The sequence below is a fragment of the Carassius auratus genome, chromosome 17 (assembly GCF_003368295.1).
Source record: "Carassius auratus strain Wakin chromosome 17, ASM336829v1, whole genome shotgun sequence".
NCBI lineage: Eukaryota > Metazoa > Chordata > Actinopteri > Cypriniformes > Cyprinidae > Carassius > Carassius auratus.
Window position 1 is genome coordinate 5,012,382 of NC_039259.1, and position 20,296 is coordinate 5,032,677.

At 37.2% G+C, this 20,296-nt stretch overlaps 2 protein-coding genes across 3 annotated transcripts; one reads left to right on the plus strand and one right to left on the minus strand.

Annotated features, from left to right (window-relative positions):
• The first annotated feature begins 5,178 nt into the window (after positions 1-5,178).
• On the plus strand, positions 5,179-11,129 carry LOC113117024 (coiled-coil domain-containing protein 177-like). 2 transcript variants are annotated; one of them, XM_026285382.1, is made up of 3 exons: positions 5,179-5,445; positions 6,272-8,775; positions 10,127-11,129. In XM_026285382.1, the coding sequence occupies exons 2-3, from the start codon at positions 6,278-6,280 to the stop codon at positions 10,176-10,178; spliced, it is 2,550 nt and encodes an 849-aa protein (XP_026141167.1). In that variant the 5' UTR covers positions 5,179-5,445; positions 6,272-6,277; the 3' UTR covers positions 10,179-11,129. The 2 variants fall into 2 exon arrangements, 1 of the variants encoding a protein (XP_026141167.1); XR_003294117.1 differs by having other exon boundaries at positions 5,180-5,445; positions 6,272-9,459.
• A 256-nt stretch (positions 11,130-11,385) lies between these two features.
• Positions 11,386-19,174, minus strand: LOC113117883 (pleckstrin homology domain-containing family D member 1-like). Its single transcript, XM_026286796.1, has 13 exons — positions 18,815-19,174; positions 18,100-18,193; positions 17,625-17,714; positions 17,382-17,458; positions 16,730-16,821; positions 16,550-16,602; positions 16,277-16,371; positions 16,009-16,102; positions 15,543-15,733; positions 13,987-14,119; positions 13,531-13,675; positions 12,062-12,205; positions 11,386-11,739 (listed from the first exon to the last, which is right to left on the minus strand). Exons 1-13 carry the CDS (start codon positions 19,138-19,140, stop codon positions 11,603-11,605), a joined length of 1,671 nt encoding a protein of 556 aa, XP_026142581.1. The 5' UTR covers positions 19,141-19,174; the 3' UTR covers positions 11,386-11,602.
• Between the last annotated feature and the right edge of the window lie 1,122 nt (positions 19,175-20,296).

Here is a 20,296-nt window from a genome sequence, read left to right on the forward strand (position 1 = left end):
GGTTTTACCAGCTTTCAGAGACGGTAAAGTTGCTACGCTAGTCCTGAGAGATTCCTGCAGCTAATGCCTTTGACAGCAATTGTCTTCTTCAAGGCATAAATATCCTCACCAGATGTCTAATTAAACTATGAAATATTTTACTATAGATATATTTCCTTTTTTTCTATTCAGAAATGTTTGGTACTCTGAGTGTTAAAAAATATATTATTTATTTATTTGAGTGCATGTTAAAGGAATATTTCACGTTCTGTACAACTTACAGTACTTAAGTGCTTCACAATATTTATTTTAATAGGACGAGTTATTTATTTAATTGATAATGAACACTATGCCACAAATGCTGTCGATTGAGCTTAACTTGTAATAATTATTTAATTTGATAAAATTACAAAATGAATGGGTAACGATCATTTTAAGGTGATGGTGTTACACATTACATGCTGACTTAAATATTGACTTTTATTATGCATAATTACAAGCAATTAACCTTCAACAAAACCCTAAGCATAACCAGTTAATACATGTAGTTAATTAATATTATCAGTGCTTATTTATGTAAAAACACTGGAACAAAGTCATAAAATAAATTGTAATCAGTTCATCTAAATAAATAATGTGTATGGCTGACAGTGTAATCTCAATGGAAAACATTTCTCAGATCTAATATGTGATTTCACATCGCTACAGGTGTGTGTGTGTGTGTGTGTGTGTGTGTGTGTGTGTGTGTGTTCCTAGTCGCTCTGTCGTTGTTGCCATACTTCATGATGAAACATTGTGAGTGTAGGGACTCATAGAACAAGACATTTCAGATCTGAGGATTGCTCAATACATCTTTGTCCATATTTCTCATGCATTTCTCAAGTGCCTGTTTGACCTAATCGTGGAAAAATGAAGAAAAGACATGGACAGGGAGAGGACTTCAAACAAGAGAATGCGAGGTCAGATGCAGAGCCCTTTCACTTTAAAGTCCCTCATCTGGCTTTCATTTGTTGAATTCCTTGTCTTTTACATGTACTGGCTGCGATTTTCACAAGCTCCCGTATCTGGAGAAGTCATGTGATTCCAGGCTGGCCGAAGAGTTCAGATGGTCCAGCCACTGACTTTTTTTTTTTTTTTTACACTTTCCTTGAGGTCATCTTTGAAGAATACTTCTCAACACACACGCAAATATCAATCGATCAACCTCCTCAATTTATCCTTCAACCACGATAAGAAAAAGTATCTGAGACTCCAAAAAAGAGAACGTTCAGAGGAAAGCGGGGTGTGAAAAGAACCATTGATACAGTGTCCAACGACTAGTGTGTCCAACACCTGCACCGCCTATTCACCCCAGTGTTTACACAATGTCATCCACAATTAATGGCTCTCAGGGGTCTGCTGGGGCCCCAGACCCTTCCTGGGCCCTTATGAGTGCCTAATTGAGCATACCACCCTCCTGATTGAATTAACAGCTTGGTCCCAGGGACCTTCACCCCACCGAAGAGCCAGCCCGATGGGGGAGGTGGGGAGGGAGCAAGGGGTCGAGAGCGCAGAGTTGTCAAAATGTCAGCAAAGCGTGGCCCTTGCTGTTGGCAAAACCAAGCTAGAAATGTGAACTGGGGGCATTCAGAGGTCCCGGTCTTCGCAAGGACAGGCCTGCCAGGTGGACGCTGGGTCCTAAGTCTGGATGTAGTTCATTTAATCAAAGGTGACAGTAAAGATTTCTTTAAAAATTACTGTTCATAAAAAGAGTACTGAAAAGAAAAATGTATCAAAGTTTCTATAAAAAAAAAGAGTAAAAAGTAGTACTGGGCAACGATTATTATTATTTTTTATATGCGATTAATCGCATTATTGTCTTTGATTAATCGCAGTTAATCACATCGTTATGCACAAAACTAAAAATGCATTCAAAAGTAGTGATTTGTGCACTTTTTTAAATTTAAATGTAGGCCTACTGCTTTATGAACAAAAGTGTGATAACATTTGGTTTGCAAACACTTTAAACAAATAAGGTGCTTTTTACAGCAGTTTTCTTTTTACCTAGTAGCAGTTAACATATTTATTGTAGCCTAAATCTCAACTTATAACATTCATGTAATTAAATTCAATGTAAAACAAGCAATTTGTCACTGCCAGGACATTAAAGTTTTTATAGAACATATTTCATAGTTTGTTATAGAAAAACAGGTTATGCTCAGAGTCTAAAGCCTCGATCATAATCTATAACAGGCACCTTAATATTAAAGACCTGCATGATCGCAGGACCCATCACAGCAGAGTGTGGCGCAGGACAACACTTGATGGGTGGGTAGAGACTCATGTGTGTGGGATGCAGGAGAATAATTAGGGTGTGCTCACACTAGGCATGTTTGAGCCAGTTAGCAACGGACTTTCATAATAATAAAAAACTGCGTTAACACGGGAAAAAATTATTTTCGGCATTAATAATATAATTAATAAATTAATGCGTTAACACGATAATAACGTGTTAACTTGCCCAGCTCATATATATATTATACACCACAACTATTTGGACATTTCTAATAATATAAAATGTTTAAATTGAAATAACATATATTAATAATAATAATAATAATAAAAATCTAATAAATGCAGCTTTGGTGAAAATAAGACTTCTTGACAAATAAAATAAATAAATCATTATATATTATATATATATATATATATATATATATATATATATATATATATATATATATATATATATATATATATATATATATATATATATATATGTATGTATACTGTATATATAATTATTATTTCTTTGTTTTCATTTTGGGTTTTTGTCATGCTCTTGTCATTCACCCAAAGAGGTTGAAACAAATTGTTAGTGCACCTGCAAGCAATTTTATTTCCTTACATTATTGTTCAAACACTGTTAAATCATTATTGAACAATTCAGCGAAGGGGAGGACACTTGGGTTACTTTGCTGTTAATAACACAAAATATACCTTATTAATAGCTGAAGGGAGCTTGGTCCTTCAAAACAAGTCAAATTGCAGTAAGCGTCTACAAACAATGATCCAACTGCTGAAGACTTCACAGTGTGGACATGCTGGGCTCCGTTGGTTACTTTCTATCCAGAATAAAGTCCTATGAGGAAAGATAACATGTTCTTGTGTAATAATCAAATTCGCATGTTTACCAAATACAGTGTATCATTTCAAATGACATTGACCAAAGCTGGATTATCTAGCCACAATGCATTATTTCTAAAATCCAATAATCAACATTTGAGTCTAATTAATTATAAATAGCCTTTGATTACTAGATTATGTGAATAATCATAGTTTAAAACCGTGGCGTTCCACTCCAGTATGTCAGCTTTCTATTTATTAGCAGTAGTTTAGACATGACATCATTGTTCACGAAGGAGATGTCATTCCATCAGCAAATGGTGCTTATAAGTGAAATGCAATCCAGATGAAAAAAATTAAAATTGCAACAAAAACCTGTTAGGTATTGATTAAGGCATAGAAACGTTTCCATATGTTTCCATCAGACATAACCCCAGTTCCATCGTGATACCATGCAACTCACCTCTCTCTGACCCCAGCACAGTTTTGGGGGCATACTATTGGTGAACTATATCTCCCATAAACCCCCCCACCTCAGATCTCATGCCCTCAAATGACAAGGCAGCCTGCACGTTCCTTGCTGTCACCCCATGCTCACAGCTTTTCTGATGGGAGTCCACGGACGGGGTCAATTAAACTCGCACCGGGTCAGAAGTTTAGTGGGTCAGCACCAGACTCCCCCTCCAGTTATCTAATCCTATTCTATAAAAAGTCTCTCCGGACGCTCATGGAATCCAAACGCATCCTGAGTTTGTTTTCGAATTTCATTTAGCACAACAGATAATGGAAATATTTGTTATTAATGGATGGATCTCATGAAATTTGGCTAGATTTCTTCAACTGTGACATTACTTTCTGGACAGTTAAGAAATAGTTCACCTAAAAGTGAAAAATTCTGTATTAATTACTCAGCTTCATGTCATTCCAGACCTGAAAAGTGGATTCTTGAAAAAAAGTATTGGCCGTGTTTTCTGTAGAATGAAAGTGAATTAGGATTAGTGCTATCAAGCTACAAAAAGAACCATAAAATTATCAAAAGTGCTTTTTTTTTTTTTTTTTTTTTTTTTGTGTACATTAGACAGTAGACAGTATTTGTTTGTAATGCTACTAAGTTAGTTAACATGCATTGTGCATCATCACCAGGCCATTAGGATTTCTATATTTTACATAACAGCAACACAATTATGGATATAATGATGTTCATAAATTCTTGTGGCCTAAAAGTCAATTAATGGAAAGTTGTTTTCACTGCTCGTCTTACAAGGACTTGGACACTTGTTTTGAAAAAGCTGTACAAAGCAACCATAAATCATCTTAAATTCATCCATCATGGTTTGATTTCTCAGCTTCCCTCTATTCCCTTATACAATTAAGATACACTTATAGATCTATGAATAGATAAACTACCTAACCAAGTGGCATTTAATTGTAGGCAAACTGTTTTTAATCAAAACATTTCACAATATCTTGTGACAAAAGACAATCTGACCTTTATGGATAAAATAGGGTTCAGTAAATATGTGAATAGATAATGTCCCGTCTTACACCTGGTTGCTGGTGAACTGCTGGGGAATTCATACAATGATTTCATAAACCCAAAGTTGGGAACAACTGTGATTGCAAAAAAAAAAAAAAGGAAAGAAAAAAGAAAACTAGTTCTGGGGAAATGTGGTAATCGATGTTTGCAGGTATCATTTGATTTTATATTTAGTTTTCTAAAGAGTAGCTTGAGTGTCCATGTAGGGTTCATTGAAAACCTTTGAAGATATCTTTGTGCATATTGCGCCCCCTAGTGTATAGATATACTTGTTACATCATTGAAAAGATGCCGCTGACTGAATCATTTTCTCCAAAATAACCGCTGCTGAATTTCAAAGGTTTCATTTGCAAAATGAGCAACGAAAAAATACCTTTTTAAATAATACATTAATATTATAAGTAGACTATTATTATTGCTATTGCTCTTTCCCTTGCAGAAACAGTAGGCTATACTAGCCTATATTGTTTTCTACGCTATGTAGCCTATATACAACACCGATATCCATAAATGAAATACACAGCACATGCCATCCATGAGCATATTCATCACGACAGCAACGCAAAACCGTTCATTCTCCGTTAATATGGTCATGACAGAGGGACAAAGGGCTGGAAGTGTACGGTATATTTAGAGCGCAGTCACACGGAGGCGGAGCACGGATACTTCACGGCCAAAGATGCGAGAGTCAAACAGCAGGTGGAGACTGACTGCTGAAGGAAAAAACATACGAGAACCGTCCACAGAATCTAAAACACATTTGATGAAGAAGAGGGGAGATACCAATGGCCTGATCCGCCCTGAATGAGTGGGCCCTAATAGCGGTAAGACTCTTTTATAGTCCTGATTTTTGGCGATATCGTCGTGCCCTATGTTCTTGTGGGCAAGTGATTTGTAGCGCATTCATCTAATCAGATATCAGTGCGCTGAATGTGATAGGGACCGCATACTGTATGTAAAATCAAAACATCTTCTCTAGAAACCATCTGCGAAATGAGAGGAGGTTTTGAGTATATGTGTCTTCACTTTGAAATCAGCGTTTCTTTACTTTTATAAACAACATATGTCTTATTGGGGCCTATTAAACCATGTTGTTTATCGAATCTTGCGATACACATAGCCTACACAGGAATGCAGTGAACGAAAACGAATATTACATAATTTTTACATTAAAATATGGCATGTCATTTTTTTGAGTCAGTAACTGCATTATTAGGTTTAGAGGCACTAGAGATAGATAGATAGATAGATAGATAGATAGATAGATAGATAGATAGATAGATAGATAGATAGAAGATGTAGAGTGCAGAGATGAGAGATGGTTTTATATACATGCATGACTGCATCTGAATCACAGACTCCAAAATAGCAGCTGGATGCGTTCTTTAATATTGGCCAGCATGCATGTGTAACCTTATGTAATTACCCTGAGGCAGGAACTGTCATCACATACAGAAGCCGAGCGTAAAAAATATGCATGCATGTGCAAGCTTTGTGGCTTCCCTCAACCTTAGATAGCACTCTTAAGCCTTGATCTCTAGACAGAACATAATAATCTCTGTGATTCCACAAATCTGCTTGTGGGTTATCCAGCACTGTTATTGAAACACACTGCTGTATTCATTTTTGTGTTTTCTGTGTTTTATACAGTGAACCATGGTGGACCCATTGGAACCTGATGACCAGAGTAAATTCAGAGGGGCCACGTTTGAAAGCCCCGCTACAGCCTCTGAAGCACCATGTCTACCTGAGCCAGGTGATGATAGAGAGAAAGATGTTAGTGTGGATTCCAGCCCACAGACAGAGCCCAGTACTGAACCTGTACCGAGCTCTCAAGAACCATGCCAGCAGCAAAACAGTCAACCAGAAGAGCCAAAACTACATCTGGACCTTTACAATTTCGACTCACCAGCTGCAGAAGGCAGTCGGTATGTACTGACAAGCCCTCGCTCTCTCGAGGCATGCGCACGATGTGGACTGAAACCTGTGGAGCTTCTGCCTCGTCCACTGTCTGATTTTGCCCGTGAAGCACCTGGCCGGAGTATGCGTGTCGCGACAGGAATGTTTGAGATATATGAGCGGGATAGACATGCTAAACTCCGACACTGCAGAGAAGAGAGAGAGCGGATTATCAGAGAGGAGAAGAGGCGAATTCTGCAGGCAGCTCTGAACAATAATGCTGGTCCACTGGCTTCAGAGAAGTCAAAGGAAACTATAAATGCTGGATTGTCTCAAGAAACCAATGTCAGTTTAACAAATCCATCCCCCAAAATAACACCTACTTGCAGCGGTGCACCCAAAAAACAGTCTACATCAACAGTCCCTAAAAGCACAACAGCACAAGCTACTACAGTGTCCACATCCAGCTCTCTTTCCATCTCTAAAGCCAGTCCAGTGAACTCTGCTTCTACTGCTAAACAAACTTCTGCAAAAAAGTCTAAGCCCCTTGAAGTAGAATCAGTGGGAAAACTTCAAGGTCCAGAACCTTCAATAATCCAACGATCGATTCAGTCAGCTCCAGGAAGCCGGGGCTCAAAAAAATCTGCCAGTGCTCATAGAAAGGCTCCAAACACTTTTCCCAGATCAATACCAAAACCTTCTTCGTTTCCAAGGACACCAAGCTCACTTGCCCCGATAGTGTCAAAATCTGCTGTCCAAAGCCCTGCCAATGGCATTACAAGTACGTTTGCACAGCATAACGGGCACATCATCTCCAAATCAAAGGCTAGATGCAGAAGCCACTCACTGGAGTCTTTGCAACGGAGGCGTGACACGTTTTGTTCCTCTTCTGCTTCAACGACGAACACCACAACTACCACATGTACCTCCTCTGAATCTGCTTCCTCATCCTATAGCTGGGAAGGGGCAAGAGATCACTGGGCTAAGACATCAAGCCCTCGTGCCCGCACTTTAGCTACCTTTAACTCCCTGATGGGTCGTAGTTTGAGCCTGGGAGACCTAAGCCATTCTCCACAGACTATGCAAAAAGTGGAGCGCATTGTGAAAGAAGTGAAACGGCGAGGACTTAAAGCTGTTCCAGAGCGCGACCGAAAGATTGCTGCACTAATGCTAGCCAGGTACCAAGAGGAGGACATAATGAGCCAGACACGCTACGTAGCACACCTACAATGGGACAGTGAGCGGCGAATAGAGGAGCTACGACGGGAACGCGAAGAGCGAGAGAAACAGAGAGCTGTGCAGCAGTGCCAGCGTGCATGGCAGTCACAGGTTTCTACCCGGCAGCGCTGGCTTAACCAGCAAGAGCGTGAGGCTGCAGAAGCAAAACTTCGCCAAGCGTTGGAAAGTGAGGAGCGCTGGAAAGACTTGGCCGAGCAACAAGAACGTAGCCGGTTGCAGAAATTGCAACAGGCCGCTCGTGAGGAAAAACACAAGAAGGCGTTACAAGAGCAGAACCTTAAAGCTCTTGAGGAGGAGCGAACTGCTATTCTTGAGCAAGAGAAGCTGCTCCTTAAGGAGAAACTGACCATCGCTGAGCTGAAGCGTCAGGAGCGAGAGCACCAAATTCAAGAGGAGCGTCGAGGACTCAACCGTGCCGAGAAGAGGCGCCATGCAGCTCTTATTCAAGAGATCGCACGTCGAGAAGTGGACGAGCGTGAAGAAGCACGGAGAATAGCTGAAGAGAAGCTAAGTAGGTCTTTGGAGAACTATGAGCAGATACAAGAAAAACGTGGGCAAGAGATAAAGGAGAAAGCTAAGCGAGAAGAGAAGCAGATACAGAAAGCAAGACGGGCCGCTGAGCTACGCGAGCAACAGCAGAAGGAACAGATGGAGGCAAAGGCTAGGGAAGCCGAAAGACGAGCACAACAAGCCGCTCAAGTAGCTGAAGAGCGGGCACGGGAGAAGGCCAAACGAGTGGTGCAAAGCCGACAGGAAAAAGAAAGACTCCAAAGGCTTAACCGTCAACGCGTAGAAGAGGAGGAGAAACAGCGCCGCCTAGAACTGTTGCAGTCCATTGAGCGCAAACTGGAAAAAAGTGAACAAATTTTCAGAGAAAAACGTGCTGTGTTGGAAAGTGCTCGATCTGTGGCGCGTGCATCTTTCCACGTGCGCGATCGTGTTCGTGAAGAGACAAACATGCGCACCTTTGACAAGATGGCCCTGGAGGCTCAGTTAAAAGCAAATATAGTTGAGAAGTGAGCGATTCAAGTGTGCAACCTAATTGCTCTCTCCATGCACATCTGTCTAGAAATAAGTTGTGCTTGAGCCTACATGCTAACCTCATCACCAAACTACAGCAACAATATTGATGGTCATGCCCTCAAGTGTTGTACATAAACATTCATTTAGTCCTGATGCTGGATCATTTTCATCATGTCATTTAAAGAAATATTTTTCTGTATTTATATCTTTTAAATGTTAATCTGAGAACTCTGTGCTTGTGTGTGAATGATCATATGTCGGGGCATGATTGTTTTTTTGTAACTTGGCAGCCGTGTTGCTTTGAGGACTGTATATAAAGAGTTCATTGTTTACAAGGAAGTTTGGCACTAAGACAACAGTGATGGCTTCTTTCTGAGAGTGGCTTTATTTCTAAAAAGAAGACAAAGAAAAGGGGACGGGATGCTTCTCCCGGAGTAAATCTTTTGAGGGAGACTCTTGTTTTGTTGAAATCTAGGCCGCAGGAGAGTGAGCCATGACTGTGTGTAAACTAAACTCTAGATAAATGCTGACCCAGCATTACATCCTAGGGTCAGGACATGACAAAGAATGATCTCAGCACAGTGTGCTGATGATGGCTGATGAAGCACAGGAGTCTTTGTTCAGCAAAAGACCCATCAGGGCTCAAACCCATACTGACACCCCCTGCATTCCTCCAGGTGTGCTAACTTCTTTCATGCTAATTTCATTTTTGGTATACTACCTCTCATAGGCATGTTCAGAATGGAATACCATCTTATTATTTACAGTGCAGTATAAACTGTACTGTATACTGTCAAGCCATTAATGCAATCACTATTCAGAAATATTTGACTGAATACAACAAATATTCTTTTTTCTGAGGGCTACATTATTGTTTTAATGTGAGTAGGCATAGGAATATAACATATAAGACACAGGACGCTATTCACCCATTATACTAAAAATGCCATTTCATGCTTGTACATATCTAGACGATAGGATTGGAGGCGAGCTCACATCGATATCTGGGAGAAAAGCACTGCAGCAGGCATTTCAATTCCTTTGAGAGCTTAACCCACATTGATGCTTGTCACGGCAGCCATCTGTCACAGGCTTTTTTGTACTGTACAGCAGTCAAACAACCTGGACAAAAACTGTTTTTATGGCTAGCACATTTTGCCTCTATGCACAGGCTCTTTAGATGATTATTGCATGATAACTGCACAACACTATTCTGTCAAAATCATGCCAAATTTGTAGTGCAAGCAAGTCGGATACTGCAGCTTGATCATTTATTTAACAGACTGTAATGCAAAGTTTCTGTGCAGTAATTGACTGTTATCTGGTTTGTCTCTTCTGTCGCAGGTTTGGGAGTGGAGAAGATGATGATGTTGACATCTGTGGCCTGATTCAGTAAAAAATAACCCCCAAGAGACTGGAGGTTTCACTTTGATCACAGATCCTTATTCGCTTTCTGGCAGTGACTCAGCTAGGCAGGAAGTAATTGGAAGTCTTAATAAACACTGAAGCCATTTTAATTCCAGCATATCCAGATGGCATATCAACATCACTTTTAAAATCATAAAAGCCCAAAGGAACAATTTCATCTTTATACATTATTGTATCATGAGTTACATTTAAACGGAAGCAGAATCTTGTTGAATAATAATCAAGCTAAAATTCATGAAGATGGACAAAAAGGATTATGAATGTAATTCATAACAAAGCTTCTTAGGGCTAATGACAAAGCAAGTGTCAATTGCATATTAATAAATAACAGATTGTTTCATTAAAATGGCAATTTAAGCATATCAATTTTGTTGGAGTGAACTTTGACAGCAGTGACATAAACATAATTGTAGCATTTTATGTGTAAAAGTATATCTCATCAAATAATTTTTGTCTCTGCACCATTTTTTTTTTTATTCTAATGAAAATATGCTTTATGTAGGGTGCAGATCCTGTATTACTAGTTTATTATTAAGTGACATGCAGGGAGATTCTTTACTTGAGAACCAACAATTCAGTTTTTGAAAATGACATACTATATTTAAATAAATAAATACAAAATCAGAATTATTATGTTGTATTATGCTTCTGGACATAACAGTTTTATATGATTTTATAAGTTTTTTTTTTGTTTTTTTTTGCGATTACATATTTTGTCAAAACTTGGTTCTAGCTGAAATCCTGTGATCTCTGTCCTGTGATAGACAGGTTTGGCTCAACTGTATTTCCCAAGTAAATATGTTGTTATGTTATAGATTGTTTAGTTCATCATTGTTAATTTGATTATGTAATTTGCAATGCTTCATGGGATTGTAGTTCTTTTCCTCATTAAAGCTGTTGTTCAGGCTTATATAGCCTTCTACTGTTGTCTTTTTGTCTGATTTTCAAATACTTTTACAAATCAAAGTTTGTTGTGATTCACCTCATGACCGGTTGGATTGGTACATGGCTTATACAGTAACTGTTTAACAAAGATTATTATTATTATTATTATTATTAATCCCTACGGGAAAAATTTAATAAATGCTCTATTTGCTCTATTGGGTGTAAAAATAAAGAAAAAAATCAAAATGCCGTTTTAGATAAGGTATTCTCACTAAAACACATATTTGACATTTCATATAGTTTTATTATCCTACAGTGTTTCACATTCACATGTACTCAATAAGAAGGACACACAGTCCTAAAGTATGACAGCACATTGAATGTGCAGATTTCCCTTACTGACTTATGAATGCCTAACTTTCACCAGAAGTTGCACACTTGGACAGCATAGAGCAGGATGGCTAAACAACTTCCCGTCTCTCCATCAGTCCATCAGTCAGAACACTGTTAGTCCTGGGACTGAACGCTCTTCTGGCGGGTGATGATCTTGTAGGTCTCTGAAGTCAGACGCCGGGCAGTTTCTCTCAACTCTTCAAGACTGGAGGAGGCACCGCGAGAGGAGGCAAAGGATTGAGAGTGCTTCACTGCACACAGGACAAGAGAAGGTCAAGTCAAATTATTTAGAGTAAAATAATAAACCAAAAATTTAAGCCATTTGTTCAACTCTACAAAATATGTGGCATTAGTGTCTATCATAGTATATTTGTAAAAACAACAATAAATAGCTGATGGCAACTGTTACTTAATTTTAAACACATCAACACAAATCTAATCACTTTATTGTAATAATAGTTTAATATTTTGTTGTCTTTCAGTATAGTATAATTATATACTGTAAATGCACAGGTCAGCTGAATACACTAATGGTACTCATTTCCTCATGCGTGCATCTACATGAACACTTACACCAGTGCTGTCTGGAGGCCCGTCTCTGGATACGGCAACTTTTGATGCGTCGAGCTGCAGCTTTATGCAGATACACTGCGTTCTTCATGATGGACGGTAACTTGGCCTCAATCTCCGCAGCACAGATGCATTCCTCAAAGAACTCTGGAGGTACGACGCACAACATTAAGTTTGCGTGCAATTTAGTAAACGTTACCAAGCCACTGCATTTTGATCAAGATATATGATCATCATAAAATAATTTAGATAACTGGATTAAAAGGGCTTATAAAATTGAAAAACCCTCTCACCAGTGCAAAAAGAGTGCTTGTTGAAACCATAAAGCAAAAACACGAAGCTGTAGTCGGTGCGGTCATGAAGCTGGTTCATTGTCTTATCAATCAATGCTTAAACCCCTTATTTGTAATGATATTATTACAACATACTTTATGAAATGAATTCTGGAAGGCTTTTAAATGGCACTGAATGAGTTCCTAGGCATGCTGGGATGTTGGCTGCCTTTCCTTTAGTATTCGTTCCAGTTAAGAAAAATAAATGAAAAAATTAAAATGCTAATTTTGTAAAGTTAAGTGCATCCAAACCGGGTTTGCCAACAGCGATTTAAATTGGTACTGCAATTTCCTTTTCCCTTAGGACCAACTTGACATTGAAAAATTGTAATTAGTTTGCTTTTAAATGGTAATGTCCATTTATTTTAGGCTTACAGTGATAAATACTTCTTAAGTTTGGCTGAGAATTAATTGCAACATCTAAAGGGATAAAATTTACTCCTACCTTCAAGTTTCTTCCTTCTGCTGAACACAAAAGAAGATATTTGATTCCCAAACAGTTAGGTAGCCATTCACTTCCATAGTATATCTATTTTTTTCATAGTGTGGAAGTAAATGGCTACCGCTGACTATTTGGTTGACAACATTCTTTAAAGTATATACAGTATCTGATTTATGTTTATCAGAAGAAATAAACTTAAACATGTTTGGAACAACATGAGGGTGAGTAAATGATGACTGGATTTTAATTTTTTGGGTTAACTGTCCCTTTAAGTAACAATGAATGTTGTTAATTTAGCATTTTTAAAGTTAAAATTAAGATTTTTATTTTTATTTTATATATATATATATATATATATATATATATATATTGTGTTTTTGTTTTTTTTTTACAAAAAACTATGATCGACACATACACACAAACATTCAACATACGGTAAACACAGTCAGAAACTATTTCTTCACAAAACTTAAATTAAAATGCCCCATTCATAGGATTTTTTCTTTCTTTCTTTTCTTGCTTTTATTACATGTTTGGTCCTTCTAAGTTTTGGTAAACTGGACAGAAACCTCACAGGTTTCATACATATATATATATATATATAATCATAATTTTAGGGTGACCCAACTCTTTTGATATTGACATGATAGCAAACATCTTCTACACAGTATACAGCATGGCTAATGGAATGCACTTACTGCGGAGATGGCTGACGTCTCCTTTCATTCTTTCGTCCCTCTCATGGGTGCGTTCTATTGCATTTAGACCCTGCTCTAGATCTTGCAGAGCCTCCTCAGCCAATTTCAGCCTACACTCCAGTTCCACACGAGACTCCATCTCTGCCTGTTACACACACACACACACACACACACACACAAACAAACAACATGTAATGTATACTATGAAGACAGAGTCTAAGGGAGATTCATTTTATAAATGAGGTATGAAGGAGGAGACAGGCATGGGTTTTTATAGAATTTCAATTGATTTTTATATCAGTGAAAAGTGATAGTAGATGTGTAGATGCATGAAGAGGTAATGTGATATATATATTCCATTATAACACTATTCATTAAAACACATATTATAGCACCCTAAAAAGAATAGCGAGCATTTTTTCAATGTTTAGATTTAGAGGAAGTAGTTTTCAGCACCTTCAGCTCTTCCTCGGTGTGCTGTTTGTCTGCGGTGAGCTGTGTGAGAGACTGCTGGAGAGCTTGAGCCTGAGAAGAATAAAACTCCCTCTCCTCCTGCAGAACTTTGGCTCGCTTTTCATTCTCCTTCAGCCTGCAGGGGGCGACAGAGAGAAGTCTGGCTGACTGCCATCAACACAAAGCGATAGGAAAGAGAGCGCTGGAGTGGAGTTTGCCAGGGATGCTATATTTGCAGAGGATTGTCTTCCGCTCACTTTTCTCTGTGTATAAGTACAAAATAAATTATTTTTCGTTTATATTAGCATTCTGACCTGTACATGAATTACAGCAAAATTTGCTTAAAAGATGCATTTAAAAAAATCATAATTTGTTTAATTAATTCAGAGTACAAATTGCTGCACACTACACAGTATTTACTAAATACTACCTATTTTTTATATTTAAAACTACTCAATATGAATTTTAAAATACAGTTTTTCTCAGTCAACTGTGGTGCATTTCTCGAATCATCCTTAATACAGTGTTTGCTAAAAAGTATGTCCATTTCTTAAAACAATTCGTACAAACAGCACCACGCAATGAATTTACTTTAAAAGCCTGTAATTTACTCAAAACCTTTAGCTCATCTCTTAAAACTAAGTATTTATGTCAATGAACATATCAGTTCTTGTGTCATTGCTCACAAACAAGATCAAGTTGCTTAGTCATGTTTCAATATAACAGTGTACTCTGTTAGTATGAGCTGATGTAAACTATGGCAATGGTTTAGATAACGGTTACTGTACTGAAATGCAGAATGCAATATATCCATTTCAAAAGTACAAATATGCACATTATGTGGGATATTGATTGAAACAGACAGGATATAATACATAGTTACACTTTTACTAATGGTCTGACCAAAAAAAAAAAAAAAAAAAAAAAAAAATATATATATATATATATATATATATATATATATATATATATATATATATATATATATATATATATATTATATATATATATATATATATATATATATATATATATATATATATATATATATATATATATATATATATATATATATATATATATATATATATATATATATATATTTGGCAGTTCTGGGTTAAGAGAGAGATATTGCCTCAGTTTAATTTGTAATGGAAGGTCAAGTACATTTTATGGTGGGATAAAATACAAAGAGGATGCAGCTGTAAACAGAAACGTAACTACAATTGTTTTTTAAACTAAGTAAACAAAAATCAATGGCATCTCATCAGGTTGTTATTTATAAATTTGTTGTATCGTGCATAATGGACCATAGAGAAAAGTCACATTTATTTCTATCCTGCTCTTGAGGTCACTCATGCCCGCTAGTCAATCCACTCTCTGCCTTTTGTGCTTCATTCACATCTAATCAATAGTCTGGCTTGTTTAGGGATCAATGTACATTTCCATTCTCATGGTCTCAAGAGTCCATTTATTCTGAAGCACTTTCTGGCCAAACAATGACTTTAGAATGGTCAAATCAAGTTTTATTTGTATTTTTCTTGACCAGTTTTTGTCACCTTTCCTCTGCTTGTTCTTTCTCTCTGAGCAGGCTCTTCATCTGCTCCTCGATGTGCCGCAGGTTGCCCTGAAGCTGCACCTCTGGATTCTGAGCATCTAAAGAGCCACGTCGATCACTTCCTGTTTCAGCCGCATCCTGTCCTCTTTCTCGCAGCAGCTCGAGGGTACGCTTTTTCTCTTGGGATAACTCCTGAAGAGACAGAGTCAGAGTTTTTTTTTTTTTTTGTTCACCTCATGCATAACTTCCCACCTCAAGCCAGAACTTCATTATAAAATGTCTTTCATACAATCCTATGCAGCCTCATTCTTCTCACATGAAATAATCCGACCTCAGATAAGTCCTGCATGTTTATTTATTTGTTTGTGCTTCACATATGGTAATGATAATTTGACTGTCCACTGATTTATTTATTTATTTATTTTTTTCAATATTACATTTTAAAATGTTTCATTCCTGACTCATACCTCTAGAGACTTCTGCAGAATCGTGGTAAGATTATGAAGCTCCTCTTTCTCATTTTCCACTCCTTTCAGACACTGAGCGGTACCGTCCATATCTCTACCAACACAGATCAATAGACAATGGTTCAGGGGATGTTCAGCATAGATTTTACATAACTTAATATTTAATTCATACAAATGCTGGACTGTTCTCAACCCCCATTTATTACGGCATAACACATCTGTCATCATGTAGTAGATAACTAGATTATATTAAAAAGATGTGTCGTACAGTTTAATTTGATCTTGCTCTGTTCTCAGCTCTTGAACCACTTCCTCAAACTTCTGCTTCTCTTCCTCCAGCAATTGATTCAGTTTCTCCAGCTCCTGCAAAACACAGATACACACATGGACACACACACACAGACACGTTTGCATATTTCTCCATCACTCACTTCACATGCGGTGACTGAATATCAACACATATCTCTGTACAAATCTACAGCATAATGCGACTGAACAGAGCATAACTGGACATTGTTGGAATCATGAATAGAAAGCTAACCGCCTTCTGTTCTCGTTGCAAGCACAGTTCTTCAGTCTCCTCCATGAGCTTATCTGACGAAAACAAAAACACAGTACATCACTCTTCATAAATCAGACATGTATGGAAAGAAAGAAAGAAAGAAAGAAAGAAAGAAAGAAAGTTTGACTAAAAGAAGAAAAGAAGAAGATGTGGCCATACCCAAGTATTCCTGCTTTTCTTTAGCCAGCTGTAGTCCCTGAGCTTCAAGACTCTCAATCATAGCCTCACCCAATTGAGCATTCTTCCAAGTGCTTTAATTCAAAAATAACAAATACACACCACCACACAAAAGTAACACTAATGTCACACACACTTTTTAAAATATTAAAAAAGCTGAAATTGGTTTAAAGTATGGTTGTGGATTTACAAGAGAGGCTTTAAAGCTGAGGTTGGTAACTTTTGACGCTCTAGCGGTTAATAAACAGAACTGCTTGCGTCTTGCGGAAGAACATCGTAGCCGGAACTACTTCTCTCTGTTTATGTCTATGAAGAATCACAAAAGTACTGGGTTACTCTGCCGCGGTACCCCCGAAGCAATCTAAAATAGTCCGAATATAAACACTTATTATAGGTGTACCCTAGTGATTCAGGACAAGCCAAAAACACGGTTTGGAAAATGGATTCATGGTGTACTTGCTTATTATGTTCATTTTTCTACATTTCGAACACAAACAAAGTTACGGACCGCAGCTCTGATTGGTTGTTTTTTTACCGGGAGCGCATGACTTTCTACAAATGTCAGCAGTTCCCTACCGCAGCTTTAACTACTTTCTTCTTCTTTTAACAGAGATGTTCGCAGAAGTTCACTCACACTTTCCCTGACTCTTGAAGCATCTCCACCCACTGGCTCTGCTCTGGCTCGGATTCAGCAGCCAGGACAATGTTTCCCTATACAGGATGAGCAGAAAGATATTCATTAAGATTTTGTTTTATTATTATTAACATTGTAAATATACCCATTTCTGATATAGCTTTGGAAACCCAACTGATTGTGGTGAATTGGTTTCCAAATGAATAGATTACAATAGAATACAGAGGAAGAAAATGCTTTTACTGTGAAGTCTTCATGGTTGATAACCATAGCGAATGGCATCCCTTGATCTTCTCTTGGCTCGACGATGCATCCACCTAATGGAATCACCCCCTTACATTCAGAAAAAAAGATCAAATACATTTCAAGCTCAGTAAAAATGTACACTTGAACACATTGGACATGTTTTGCTTACATTACTCAGTATGTAATTGCTTGGTTATATTATGAAAGTGAGCAGTCATCATCACACAGCTGTGCTTTTATTCAGTACAACAACAGTTGCACATCTTGCTTGCATCATAATGCTTAAGTATGTTTTTAAAATTAAATACATATTCACTTTTCATTGCATTATAACTGTACATTTCACAGTTATATATATATATATATATATATATATATATATATATATATATATATATATAATTTTTTACAATGTACTCACAGTTATTGTTAATAATAATAACGTGGGACTCAAATGTAAAAGTCTGTGTACCTTGGGGTGAATGTTGAAGTATCTATTGGTCTCAAAGCTTTTTTTCTCGTTCTCAGCATAGTACAAAAGAAAACTATCCTTGATGATGAAGAATCTGTTATGAAAGCATAAACAGCAACAAGAAATTCACTAAGAGCCTCACAGCTAACACTGCACATCCTGACCATTAGATAAGCACTACACGAAAACCCATTCATTGCTTCCTTCACAAATTCATAAAAGGCAAAATAACCATCACTTTTCTCGCTCATTTCCCCTGGAATTGATCTGTCCTGGAATTGATGAATCCTAATGTACAAAAACTCACCGGCGGCACAGAATGTCCTCATGGATCTGACTTACTCAGCTTTAAAAGCGCATCAGTTCAGTTTATAATGACGGGTTACTCAATATCAGCTAAGCTATAAAGCTTTTAAAGTGCATTACACAACAAGGCACCACAAAAAATATGTGCAAAAATGAGCAAAAACACTAATAAAACCACAGCTTGTTCTTTTGCCTCACTGTATCTAGTCTATAACATTATTTATTTCACACCACTTCATTACTGACCAGAACAACAAAAGCTAAGAAATACACTGTATATCTCCACAGGGAAATTACAAAATAATGAAAAACAGCAAACTAAAATACAATAACTGAAAAGATCCTCCTAATAAAATAATCGTACATACGCTTTTTTTTTTGTTACGGACTGTGTAGGGCCCAATATTACCTGCGGGACCACTTGGCTGAGGGCCTCCCGAAAGGTCTCTTCCACAGAACCCCATGCAGTTGCACTTTAGTGCTGATGTCCAAAGCGTCCGAGTCAGCTTGATCCATGGAGGTCCAGGGCAAGAGTAGGGAGGGTTTGGACGAGGAGAACATAGCTGACTCTTTCACAGGAAGTACGAGAGGAGGAGGTGTGGTAAAAAAAAAAAAGAAGTCAATAAAGTTAAAATAGTAGCATGTACACTGTCCTATAATCCTATAGAGATGCATCCAGACAGACAGAGCTTGTGATGATATCCTCCAGTTATTCAGCGACGTGGAATGATGCATCTGTCAATAGTGACATCAGCTGGTACTGGATGTGGAAACACAGAGGGAGGGAGGAATGGATGCAAGAGGGTTAGGGAAGAGGCAAAAGGCTGTGTGGGTGTGTTTATTTATTTAATTGATATTTATTAAAACTAACAAATCACCATTACAGAAATTGTAGAGAGGCAATGTTCCTGGAAACTTTTGCCATGCCTATATCATTTCTTTAATTCATTTTATTTGTAGATTTTTATAACTTAAACCTTATCCCAGACACAGGCTTGATATATTACAGTAAAATATGAAAATTCATCAAAATAAATAAATAAATAAATAGAAAAGTGAATTAGTGCTGTCAAACGATTAATCGTGATGAATCACATCAGAATAAACAGTCTTACTACTTATTATGTATATACTGTACAAATACACAGATGCGTTTATACATTTTAGAAAAATATGTTATGTTTATATATGTAAGGTAATTAATTTAATTTATAATATAATTAATTTAAACATATATATGTAAATACATGTATATATTTTCATATATATATATATATATATATGTGTGTGTGTGTGTGTGTGTGTATTTACATATACATAAAAAATATACACAATACACACATATATTATGTAAACAAAAACTTTTATTTTGTATGCGACTGATCCACAATGTCCAACTTTGGCTATCCAACAACTTTTTAACTCTAAATGACTCTAAGACTGAGATTATCATTTTTGGTCCATGTGATAAATCTGTGTGTAATAAATCCACCCCGGGGCAAATCCGTCTGTTTTTAATTCAAGCTGTGTATGCTACCTTGATGTTCTCATTTATAGTCAGCTAACATTAGATGAACATGTATCCTCCATCATTGCCTCGAGAGTTTTCCAGCTTCGTTCATTTTCTAAAATGAAGTAGTTTCTGTCTGAAAAGTCTCCCGAGACAGTCATGTTTGGTTTATTGGACATCTCTGTTTTGCGGTAGCTCAACCTCAACTGGTTCAAAATGCTGCAGCTAAATTTCTTAGAAATGGTCGCAAATATGACCATGCCACCCCAGTATTGTTTTGCCACTTCATTTTTTTATTTTTATGTATTTCTTTAAATTTTTTCATTCATTCATTTTTATTTATAGTCACCTTTCATGATGCTCAAGTTCACCTTACAAATC